The 13,537-nt window shown below is 36.8% G+C and overlaps 1 protein-coding gene across 2 annotated transcripts in view; it reads right to left on the bottom strand.

Moving 5' to 3' along the window:
* LOC123718824 (homeobox protein invected-like) overlaps positions 1–13,537 on the bottom strand; it is a 46,788-nt gene that overhangs the window by 23,470 nt on the left and 9,781 nt on the right. The window contains exons 1-3 of one of the 2 annotated variants that reach the window (XM_045675731.1): positions 13,312–13,526; positions 11,694–12,450; positions 11,087–11,164 (exon numbers count right to left, since the gene is read on the bottom strand). In XM_045675731.1, coding sequence (XP_045531687.1) covers positions 11,087–11,164; positions 11,694–12,429 — 814 coding nt within the window. In that variant the 5' untranslated portion in view covers positions 12,430–12,450; positions 13,312–13,526. Of the gene's footprint in view, positions 1–11,086; positions 11,165–11,693; positions 12,451–13,311; positions 13,527–13,537 lie in introns of those variants that run through there. The other variant, XM_045675732.1, reaches the window with a different exon arrangement.

Here is a 13,537-nt window from a genome sequence, read left to right as displayed (position 1 = left end):
CAAGAGCGTACCAATACTTAAAAGCCAAGGGCAATACACTTAAAAATAGTTGAGTCTCCAACCCGTTCTTTGAAAGAACGTAAGAAAAAGACGTTCATTACACGACTGTCTAAATAAAACCTTTGTCTTAAACTTGACTAATCGTTCGAGTAATTAACGCGCCCGCTATTGAGACTACAACTCCCAAGATGGCGGCCTGTCAAATTTGACATTTACAAGTTCGCGCGCAATGGCTACAGAGTAATGATTTTAAATGGTTATAGTCTCGAATTAAGCTATTGAATTTTACAGGGTTTTAATCTTAAATCAAAAATTATTTTATACATTACTAACTTCCGCCCGCGTTATTCGGTAACGCGATCTATAGGCTAAAGCTTTCGGTAAATAGACTTTTAAATGCAGAAATTATTAGGCATATGTAAATATTGATTCTATAAAACTGAATTACATTGCTCTATTGTCAATACTTTCCGCAGCAGCTTAACACTATCGCAATTTATAGTCTACGTTCATCAGGGATGGTTGTAATAGTGAAAGAATTTTAAAAATCCTGTAGTTTTAGAGCAATGCAAAATCAAATCATTCCTCGTTATGATAGAAATATTAAGATATATACAATTTAGTCCCGCCTAGTTAAGTGAATAAGCAAGACTATAAAACAAATACCAAACAGATACTCTATACTAATATCATAAGTAAAGTTGTAGAGGTTGTAGACAGTGATTTCGAAAATTCTTTCACCAATAGGGATTCACGTTATTTGCGAGTATAACAATATATATTAAAATAAAAAAAGTCAGGGTGGCAAAAACAGTTGGACGTAAACGTTTCTTACGAACGCTGTCTTAATAAGTTCAAGAGAAATGCCTACAAGACATATGCCTATTATAAAACAGGTAAAACTCAAAAAGTACTGAACGGAATTTATTGCTGTTTTCACTAATGATTCACGAGGGAGGTTTTAGATAATTTACCTGATGTAGGATTGAAATCCAGTGGTTTTAATGTTTATCTAGTAGTGAATAGTTTAAAAGTTTAATAGTTAAGTTAAACATTTGTTCATTTTGTTCCCTTTGGAGTAGGGACGGCCCAAGAGTGGGGTGTGCACAGCTAATTCAAGATGAATATAAAAAAGGCAATTAAAGCGGCTGGTAGGTGGCCCCAGAGCTGTTGTTTTACTCAATGAATAATCGCAATACAGCGAGGAAATGCCGATATTAAGGGGTCTGCCACAAGGAACATTTTTAAGTACTATTATCATTCTGTAGGTTATACTGTAAATTTATTACTATTAATAATTAATTTTTATAAATAACTAAACTTGCCAAAGACTGTTTACTGTGCCGGAATAAAATCTTTTTTGGGTTTTCCTTGCAATTTTCCTCCATAAAAATATTCCGCAGTGAAATTTTTTTTTGAAGGAATTATTAAAATTACCCGAATCGGTGCAGTTTTCTAATTTCGATGACAATTTTAATTTATATTAGAGAAAACGCATTAAAAAATCCCACACAAACGAGTGTCAGTTGTCACTATAAATCCAGACAATTTACACAATACAGTGAACAGTAAAACCGCGTAGACAATTAAAATTCCTCATTAGCTGTCAAATTACAGGATTGACATTTGACTGGCAAATGGGGCGACGTGAATTATGAAGATGTAGAGACAATTAGTATCGGCATGAAATACATTACCTGCTACCGGAATTATTTTGACGTTATTTATACTTGAAGATAAATTTTTAATTAGCGGACCCAACAGACGTCATTGTACACGAGATTTCGATAAAAATATTCCAGAAGAAGACATAGTAAGGAGAGCTTAGAGCCGTAGATGACTGATCACCTTTTGGCCTCATGAATCAGATACATAGTACCCAGACCTAAAAGGTTGGCGCGAGAGCATCGTAACACTGGATTTCGAACCAGTCACGCAAAAGCCGATCCTACCTACTTTTCACTCTATTGGAACAAGTGCTACGCCTAGCAAGTAGCTACTTTTACACGATTTTTCTGCAATTGCACAACCACTGGGCTGAGTGGGAATTATCCAAAGTCTAATTTAAATTATATCGGGTTAACTGGGGTCGCGGAATTAGCTCCGGATAGCGGAAAATCTTATTAAGGCGTTATAGGGCATAAGCTGAAGCGATTTATACATAATATACAGCACTCATATTACGACTCCAGGTTGCGCAGGAGATCTAGACTTTTCTCTATTTTAGACTAGAGCCGTTAGAATGTTGGGAATATTACTTTTTTTCTGTGATGAAAATAAATATTAAATGTCTAACTTGATTTTAAAAAATGGGGAGAAAGGGGAGAATGGAATTATCATGCCCGTCCCAATTATCAACCCCATCTACCACCTGCAACGCGTGATCCTGGTGATGCTAACTAAATCATGAGTAACGAAACTCTGGCGACCAGTGATGGTTAACCACATTACTGATTGTCAGGGGCAGAAGGCAAGAAAGGCCATAAACTCATGACCCGAGTCTTCAGCGATCTTTTAGACATAAATGGAATCCCCAGATATAATAGAACTTTCAGTATAGGAACGTGGAATTTGGAAAGTCTGAAGCAAGACGTTAAACTTAAAATAAACTATTTGTGACAGAACCTCGTTAAAGCTCCCCAAAATCTAATCAAAGTACTTTTTGCTCCAATCTCTTTCCTGTGAATGTAGTTATAACCTGGGATCTATTTCTCAGTAGAGCAGTAGCCGGTTTCCTCACGATGTTTGCTTTCACCATAGGAGAGGAAGGTGATGGTCATGAGAGTAAAAGATTCATGAGGGCAGGACAGGAACATGGACCAACGAGGCTCACTTGACGTTAAGTGATACCGTCGTCCGTGGATAATCTCAATGCCAGAGAGGTAGCGATTGCGTTGCTGGCCTTTTAAAGAATTGTTGTAGAGCGTGGAGTGTGGTGCTGTGTCTTCTCTCAAAGCTACCGCTACCTCTCTGGATAAGGTAGCGGATACCTAATAAAACACCTCGCGCCACTCGCCCTTAAGATGGGCCTTCGGGATTCTCCAAGTCCTTTAACTTGGACCAACCATGTCTAACTTCACAACTGTTAAAATGAAAATAGTTAACGTCGAAACAAATCGCTAACTTCACGTGAAATTGATTAATAATATTTATAATTTATTAATTTTTTGATTTGACGCGATTGACGATGAATCCAAAGGCCCAAATGGGCCAAATACATTTTATATTACATTTTCTGGGCCTGTGAACCGCATCAGGTGGAAGACCAATAAGACACCTATATGGTGCGGAAACTGTTGGCAATAGAGCAATGTTTTATTTTTATAGAAGACATCAATATGTACATATGTCTGACAATATCTGGATTTGAAAGTCAATTTACCGACTATACAGAACAGTAGTACAGAATAAATGCGGGGTACAGCTGAGTGACATTGACTCCAAAGCTAGACCAATTCGAATAATTATTTCCCAATATAAAACCCAATGATGAACAGGCTATAAATTACGATAGTGTTATGGTGTGAACCAATAAAGATTCCCATATGCTGCGGAAACTATTGACAATAGAGCAATATTGTACAGTTTTATATCACACATCAATCTGGAATTTAAAAATATATTAATTGAGAAAAGATTTCGTAAAAGGTATTTAATTTTGATACAAAGTTCACATAATTCCAACAGCTCACTAGAACATCCAAACGAAGGGTGGTTGTGGGGGGTTTAAGGGGGTTTAGGGGTGTGACTTGGAAATTTCAATTGCCAAGTTAACCAATTAAAAGTCACTCAAATGGAGCCGAGAGCTTTATTACATAGAACTTTGCGTGACACATTCAATAGATTTTACTAAATCCTTCATCCGTGACATTTATCTTGGTAGATATGGCCTGCCTCTTCCCTAGGACGTCCAGGGTCCTTGTACGACAACAGGTACAAGTGAATAGATAGCTCACTTATCACATAATTGAAAAAAAAACTGGACAGGATTTGGTATCACTGCGGTGCAATTGACTGGGCTAAATCCCAAGGTATGGGTGAGGAAACCTTCCCTCACCTACTTGCCCATTAAGAAACAGATATATAGGATCCAGACCTAAAAGGTTGTAGCGAGAACATCGTAATACCGTGCTACGTACGAACGCAGACATCGTGAGGAAACCTTGGACCCTTATAAGGCTTATCACCTACTTGCCTTTTTAGAGACAAATACATAGGACGCAGACCTATAAGGTTGTAGCGCCACTCATTTATATATTTTAAGCTACTTTAATGCTGAGGTACTCTTTGTCCAAATCTCTCATTGTCAAATCGTTTTACGCTATAAAAGATGCGTTGTACTAAAAACTAAGCTCGCATTCGGTTCGTAAATGAACTGTAACACTTTTTTTCCAATTCCCAGTGTTCTTGGTAAAACTAATGAGTCTATTATCTATTCTCTTTGTTTATGGTATTTTCTATATATGGCAGTTCAGTTTACGCGCATTAACACGATTTTTTATCATAAATATTATCGTTGTTTGTTTGTGTTAAATAAATGGGTTCATTAATTAGTTGCATTATTTATTATATACAAATGAAAATGAAACGACCGACGTGAGTAGCTGGGCTGTCGCAACATCTAAGTGGCAAGTGGCCGCAAAGACTAGAACCAATGTACCCACTCCTTGAATGGAGACCTCGGCAGAACATCGAAAGACATCGTCGAGGACCAGTTGATGCAGAGAGACCAGTGTAATGGTGGAAAATTGTCTATTGGCCTAAGTCCAGGAAAGCACTTAATATAGAGGCTGATGAGGATTAATTCAACAATTCAAACGCCAAAACACAAGACAAGATGGCGTCCCACCGGTTGACGTGTTTTAAATTACACGTTCAAAAACAGTCTCCGACGAAATTAAACTCCAAGCCAATGGATTTGACATGCGAAGACATTTACAAGAATTTGAGTAATCTGCGTTTGAGTAATAAATTTTTTTTTCAATTCAATTCTTGTTTACGGCTTTTATTTGTGCCAACTGGGCACAAGCTACTTCGCCAGTGTCGTGTAGATGGAGAAGGCACTTTTTGGTCATTTTACGCATCATAAACTTGAATACTGTCAAATAGAATTTATAGTTACAGAAATTTTATTTTGAGAAAAGTAAAACTTTAGAAAGGACCAAGATGAAGAAGGAGAAGAAGGCGCCCCAATGTGGATAGAATAAATAGAAGCGTTATCAAAAAGCGAATGGAGCAAGAAAGCCATAGACTGAAGATATTCGGATGAAGCCTTTACCCATGAAGGGGTTCCGATCAGCGCGGCGGTACTAAAGGAAGCCAGGATATTAGGATAACAATATTTTTTTTAAATATACTTTTGGCATGATTGGAAATTAAACAGGATTTTATTATTATTAATACAACACTGTTCATTCTATGGAGATCCTCTTAAACCTATTTGGATGTCAGAGCCAAGTAAACGAATACATTTTTACATAGTCCTTACAAGATGGTTCAATAATAATCGCTATATTTCAGTCAATTTACATAAAACCATAATTAATTATATATTAAAACCTGACTCAGGAGTTACACTAACGATAAGTGATAAACTGCATAAAAATCTGTTCAATAGTTTGTGACTTAATCGCCTTCAAACAGAGGACTCTATTTTATATAAGGTTATTACTATAGACACATTGCTATTCAACAATCGTTATATTTCAGTTAATGTAAATAAAACCATAATTATATATAAAAAGAAACCTTCCTCATATATCATTTGAACTCCAGATACTATATAAAAATCCGTTCAAAAGTTTTGATTTTATCACGTTCAAAGACAGAATTTCGTTATATACTCAACCAATTATACAAATACTGGACACGCTATAATTTACTTTGATTTCACTATGTTATTACACACTAATTATATATCACACCAAAAATCACAGTAGCAATTAGCAGTTAATTATCTGTTATTAACTGTTATTTAATCAGGGCGAGGTGTGAACTACACTGATACTTTAATAATACGTGAAGAAAAAACTATAACTATAAAAACTAAAGGAAAATAGATTTCCATATAAGCAACTATGGATATCTAGACCTCTAGACCTATTATAAGAATCAATCTGGACATCGGTGAGGTACGGCCAAAATGCGTTCAAGATATGGAATGATGTCTGGGGTAACTATAGGGTACACGAAATCTAAATTAACTTAGTGAAGGGCGATAAATCTAAGTTAGTTAAGGACAATCGATGTGACCTGATTATTAAACATCAAACGCAAACGATTATTACACAGTATTTACAATTTTCTTAACCTAAAAAGTAAGAATAAAAATCATTAGATCAAGAAAAATAATGAAATTTAATAAAAAGGAAATGAAAAAGTTTGCTCCCTGTGGCAGTTCCTTTAATTCTGGCATTCATCGCTGTATTGCAATATTTATTCGTTTAGAAAAGCACCAGCTCTAGTGTCACCGGTACCACTAGGCGCCAACTTAAATAGCTGTGCACTTGAACTCCACGGCCCAAGATTCTCTACTCCAAAGGGAACAAAATCGAAGGTGGAGGAAGTACCCTTATGTTTGAGTCGTTTATTTCCGCCTGCTCTGCGGCCGCCCCAGATTTTTTGCTTGGCCGAGGGAGGTGTGACGGGGCTACACAAGTAACATCCCATACCAAAGCCCATCCCATCTTCCAAGGGATCAACGACGACCGGTTTCCATCGTCTCTAGCGACTAATTCATTCTATACGATTCACAAAATCTTAATATGCGCTAGCCTGGTTTCAAAACTTCGCAACAGGTTTTAAGTAATAGAAGATGAAATTCAAACACGAAGGTGACTTCCATATCATGACGAAATTATGGAGCCTTGAGCGAATCAGTTAATATTAACTTACTATCTTCACTAATATAACAGAGGATTGATTTGATTAGCGCTATACCCGCATCATGAGCACACACCCCACACGCTCCACACAACACAGCCCAATTAGGTATTACGTATTTAATTATTGAATTTTCCTTTCGTAAATGAACCTTTTGCATATTATGTATTCCATCTTTGGCTATATGTTTAGTATTATTATTATAAACATTGTTTCACCATTAGAACCCAGATGAACATAGGCTATAAATTACGATAGTGTTTAGATTCCTTTATGCTACGGAAATATATACATATATATTATATATCATTTCTGCTCTGCTTACAGAAGTATTATCATATATTTATCTATATTAATCCAGCTTCATCTTACTGAAAGAATTTTCAAAATCGCTTCAGTAGTTATAACATTATTAATGATTCAGTCAGTCTTCACATTAATTTTAGTTGGTGCCGGCCATCGAGGGAGGAGCATAAAAATAAATAAATCAGTGGCGCTACAATCTTTTTAGGTCTGGGACTCAGAATTCTGTATATGCTGCTCGATTTATCAATGCAATAGGCAAATAGGTGATCAGCCGTCAGCAGATGTGTCACACGTCGTTTCCACAGTACGCTTGTTAAATTGTATTGCGAAGAACCGTAGAAGACTTCCATCGAGCTGATGCTGATGAAAATTTGAATTCATCAACCCAAACAACTCTTCAGAACACTCCCCATAGTACGCTTTGTAGAGAGTAGAGAGTAGAGTGAGAGAATCAAGCCGATCAGTACTAGAAGTACAAAAAATTTAGTCAAAATGATGACAGGTATTTGTTTTTTTATGTTATAGGAGGCAAACAGGCAGGATCCTCACCTGATGTTAAGTGATAACGCCGCCCATGGACACTCACATTGCCAGAAGGCTCTCACAAGTGCGTTGCCGGCCTTTAGGGGTATTACTTTCGTCAAAATTCATGACTGGAATTAATACAATTGACAGATGTAACAATTTCCCGCTAACACACCCACAGATAATCATTGAGTGGAGGGATGTTGCTCTGTGCAAAAACATATGTCAGTAGTGTTGGGGTGTGTTATCGGTTTTTAAGTATCTGACGCAATACTAATAATAAAAAAATTTATTGAGGTAGTGCCATATTTTTCGTCAGATGCTTAGATATAGCTGTATTTGTCTGTTTTTCTTCATAAAGATAGGTCTTTCATGAGAGATACAACCTCGAATTTTACAAAGTTACAGTGTACTCCTCCCTCAATGGCCGGGAACGCACCCACTAAAAATGGGTGTCTGGACTGATGTCATGGACTGCGATGACTGGGCCCTTTATGGGCGGCCCGTAGGCTATTTACGCCTCATTATATAAAAAGAAACAGTTAAAAGCCTCTGAAGCCTCAAAATTTGATAGAATTCCTGTGCGTTGAGCAGATTGGAGTCAATGATGGGTACGGGTTAAAGGCGGCAATGAAAACTATTGGTTTTCACTCATAGGCGATTGTCCACTCGGCAACGGCCCAAACCAAGGTCGGAGTCTCGCAAGAAACGCCCTTGTGGCTTGTGCTAGTCTTTGGAAAATGTCCACGGGCACAGCTATGTCAAAAAATCCCGAGTTGGGCTCACGTCAAGGCCACCAGGTAAAGTGGTCACAAGATTAGTGAACCACACAAAAAACTGTTTTTTGAAGTTGTTTATCAACATGAGAGCCGCGTCAATACAAATTTTCTTAAACTATGACGTAACAGTATTGTACCGAATCTAAGTTCTAAATTGAATCTAGCAGTTCTGCCGAAATCACATATTAACTGAATAAACTGTGCGCTTCTCCTAAAAGGCTGGACCGACTTTAATATAAAATATTTTCAGAAAAATTTATTGGTAATGTAATTTTGAATTTAAAATATTTAATTCACTAAAACAATCTAATAAATTATTTATCGACAACACCACAACACTACCCCTCATACATATTAATGAGACATCCCTACTCAATGCAATTACTCTAAACAATTTACACGGATTCTTGCTGGAGTTTGCCTTAAACTTAGATATTACAAAGAGGAAAGATTTGATTGTTTTCATTGAATATGCTCCAAGTCTGTAAAGTTTATCAGGTTGTAGATAATAATGTAATGAAGCTAATTAATTCTTATAAGATGTTTATAACTATATATCCTAATAATAATTATATTGTGTAACATTCGAAAGCTGGATTGAGTTAAAAAAGAGGTCTAAGTTTCGGTCCTTGTAAAACACCACGGTTTTTATTACACATATCTTCATCTAGCGATATTAGTACTGTAATGTCTCTATTACTAATATGATAAGTAGAGTTAATAGAGTTCATCTCTGGATCTACTGAACCGATTTGGAAAAGTCTTTTAACGTTATTTGTGAGTAATAAGAGATGTATTAACCTGTCAAATGCCAGAGTTAAGTCAGAGAAAGAGACTTTTTATCGGAAGTAAGATTTGATGTTGACAAGTGTTTGTAGAAGTCTAAAAATACAAACCGCTGACTAAACACATGAATAAAAACCGCATTTTATGTGATAGTTTTGTGGTCATCATTTTGTTTATATTAATAAAATCAAGTTTGTAAGGTTGTAGAGGATTGTTGGTCGAAAATACTTTTACCAATAGAAAACCACGTTATTTGTGAGTATAATAAAATATATAATAACCCGAAAATAAAATGAATTGTGGTAGAAAAACCAGCTCAACAAAAACGTTTCTTACGAACACTGCCTTAATAAGTTCTAAAGAAATGCCTACAAGACGTATATATGTCTATTATAAAAACAATTGAAACTCAAAAACTACTGCACGGATTTTTATTCAGTTTTCACTAATACCTGGAATGTTTAATTAGAAAGTTTGTTAAAAATCAATATGGTTTTAAGTAAATTGACTTAAATATATCATTGAAAAGCAAAAACTCAGATACTTATATAAAATTAAGTCCTCTGTTTGAACGTATCACTCAAAAACTACTGAACGGATTTTAATACAATTGACACCAATGTCTAGAATGATTCATGAGGAAGGTGTAGGTATAAATCGCATCAGTAGATCATCCCCTACGAGCTCACAAACTAATATTAGTTTTGATAATTTCATTCATCAGTGCGTGAACACCGCAAGAGGGCGATAAGGACCTAACAATTTTTACAACAGCTTATCGTATAGGGAGTGTTTAATGTACACCCTCTTAATAGACTTAAAAGAAATAAAAGGGCTGTATTTTGGTTTATAGAACGGGGGCAAATGGGCAGCAGGCTGATCTGATGTTAAGTGATACTATGGACACTCAATGCCGGAAGGCTCGCGTGTACGTTGCCAGTTTTTTAAGAATTGGTACCATTTCTTGAAGGTGTGAATATACTGTTTTGGTCATAAAAACTCAATTAGACCCTTTGCCCTATGTCACTATGGCCTTTTGGACTTTGGACTTTTGTTTTTTTGAACTTTTGGCCTTTTTGAAAGTAGCTTTGTCAATTTACTCTTGATATTAAATCATTGAACGTTAAGCTGGAGTCTCAACTCATATTAAGTTATAGATAGAGTCAAGTTTCCACAGGTCTCGCAAGTGCGTTGACACCCTTTTAAGAATAGGTAGTCTCTTTCCTTGAGTGTTTATATTGTTTTAGCAATAATAACCCAATTTGATCATTTTGTATTTGACCTTTTGGCCTTTTGGATTTTTGACCTTTTGGTCTGTCGGCCTTTTTGGAAGTAGATTTCTCTTTTACGAAACGACAACTGTTAACAACGACTCTGTTCATATATGTATATCTTTAAGCCATATAAGAAAAGAAATTACTATGTGGACGTGAAAATAATAAATATTATAATACAAACGAAATGACAATGAATAACAAACTTTATGAGCAAAATAATGGAAAAGGCGTACTATACTCGGATAAATGGTCCGAAAAAATATCCAGATCGCTCTGGCCTTACAGTAGATTCCATCAAAAGGAGCATTAATAATCGCCTTCTGGATTTAGATAAGTTTGTGCCCTTAAAAACGTAAATAACGTCCGAATTCCGCGTTTATACCTAGGACATGGACTTTTTGGTCCTTACCCCTACCGCGTTATCAGATCAAAATTTTCTCCCTTAAATTTACCGCTTTTTAGTTTCGACCAATTTGACCTTTCAGCCTTTTGGCCTTAAACCGATATATGTATTGCTCTCAAAAAACTTACCAGAACTGGGTCTGTCACTGTATCGGGTACAGTACACCCAGGCAGGCCACACCATTGGTCCTTCACTGCTCGTTGTCCCTGCAAATATTCATTTAATGCATTGATTGAAACTAGTAACCAGTGGCGGTAGAACCATGTAAATCTGACCTTCAAAATAGGGGACCAGACTTTAGTGGCTAAGGGTCAAAGGATTCCTTACGATATCTTCATTCATATCAGCAAAAATTTCGAAGATGCACTGGCTGCTAACGTAAAAACTTCTGAACTCCAGGCCACCAAGGCCAGAGCAGTTAAAGGCAGCTGAGATTGGAAAATTCATTCAATTTAATTTTCCACTTACCCTCATCAATCAAGGAAAGGCTGATCACCTACTTACCTTTTAAGAAACATATACTTAGAACCCCGGTCTAAAAGGTTGTAGCGAGAAAATCGTAACACCAGCTTTAGACTTAATCAGACAAAGCCTTATCATCTACTTTCCTCATGAAACAGATACATAGGATCTTAGGACGTAAAAGGTTGTAGCGAAAATATTTATTGTCAAAACTTAAGGTTATGACGCCTGTAAGCCAAGTTCAAGTGCAGTCGGATGCAAATTCTAACAAACCTCCACTGGACGCCGGACTGTCATCTGCTTTAGACAAATCAATCGCTCCTTTTTCCTTGACATCTGTTCTAATCTCGTGTCTCACCTCCTGCCTGACCTCCTGTCTAACCTGGCTGACCTCCTTAAATTCCTTCTTCCCCTCAAACCTCTTTTTCCTAATCTTCAGCGGATCAGTTATACGTCTACCAAAATCTGCCTTTAATATATTATCAATACTAAACTTCAGGTTTGGATTAAAATCCCTCTCCTCCTTCTGTTCCCTTCTGTATGTATCCTCTCTTCTCTCTTCGTTCTGTTGGTATTTGACTTGGGGATAAAATGACTGGTTCAAGAACATGGGTATGGGATTTGGTCGTAGCAGCAAAGGTGTGTTAAAGTGACTCAATTGCGATATGGCGTTTAGGTGGGTTTGTATATGTTTGAAGGACAGTTCATCATTTACTGGGTTCTCGTTACCCACAGACAACACTGTGTCATTGCTGCTACACGAATTGTCATCAACACTTATCTCTGTGTCGTCCAATCGTAGGCTTTCAGGGTTCGAGGCATCTTCGAAGTTGGGAGTGCTCTGTAGGAGTTTATCCGTGGCGAAGACATTTTCTGGACTGGCTTCTCTTTCCTTTTTGAGCACGTCGTGAATGCTGAACGGCGTCACTTGTCTCTCGTCGTCGGGCGCGGGTTCATCATCGCTGTTCTCCTGGTTTATTTGACCGGGAATTGGAGCTACGGCGGCCATTTTGGTTGGGATTTACGCCATCTGAAAATTATTTTTGCATTAGTATTTTCTTAGTATAACGGACTCGTTGACGTGGTTTTAATATCACGGTAAACATAATGAACTCCTAATTAATGTTATATAATATTATTTCTTAAGCTTTTACCATTCTAGCAGTCCAAGTTTCATTAAAATCGGTTCACTAGTTCTCGAGATATCCACTCATGAAACACAGCTTTACTTAACAATTTAATTAATCAATTAACAATATGTTTCGGTTATCAGTTCGATGAACGGATTAAGAGATGTGAATTATGCTCTTCTTAAAAAATTGTTTGATATTTAAACTAAATAACTTTGATTTTGTTCCCTTTGGACATTTGGGCCATGGGGTTCAAGTGCACAGATAATAAAAGATTTAAGCATATAGCGGCGCTTTCCTCAATTAATAATCGCAACACCGCAAGGAAATGCCAACATTAAAGGGTCTGCCACAGGGAACATTTTTAAGTACTATTATTATTAATATATATATAGATATATATAAATATACTAAATAATAAGGTTAAGTATATTGTAAATACACAACATTTGTGTGTTGCAAATAAAAAGTGGTATACTTAGATGAGACTCATAGTTAAGAGCTCGAATAGACTGATGCGCAACAACACAAAGAACACGCAATAACTGTAATTTGATAATTATCGAAAGGATCACAACCTCAAAAGGGTAAATAACCTGAATAATTAAAAATTAAATAATGTAATCAGCAGGCACAGTGGAGGAGAACCTGCTACAGCCATCACTTAATGGGTACATGACAGAGTGCCCTGGAAGTTTCTCAATTCGCAGGCCAAGACACTTATTGGGTCGCAAAGCCAGCGGAGTAAGTGAATAACTAACCCATGGACGTAGCTCGAACTGTTCACTGTCAATCGTCGCTTTTGACAAACAGGAGTCACACTTAGCGCCATGAGCTCATTAGAAGTAGGACCTGAAGATTATTTAAAAAACAGCAAAGGAGTGAAACTCCACGTCCGCTTCCAACTTCCCTGGACAGTATAATATAGATTCATTCAAGCGGTTGTTAAATAGGCAAATCTCCTGGACAGGCGTGCCCTCCAATAGG

Source organism: Pieris brassicae, chromosome Z (assembly GCF_905147105.1).
Source record: "Pieris brassicae chromosome Z, ilPieBrab1.1, whole genome shotgun sequence".
Lineage (NCBI taxonomy): Eukaryota > Metazoa > Arthropoda > Insecta > Lepidoptera > Pieridae > Pieris > Pieris brassicae.
This window is presented reverse-complemented; position numbering and strand designations above follow the sequence as displayed.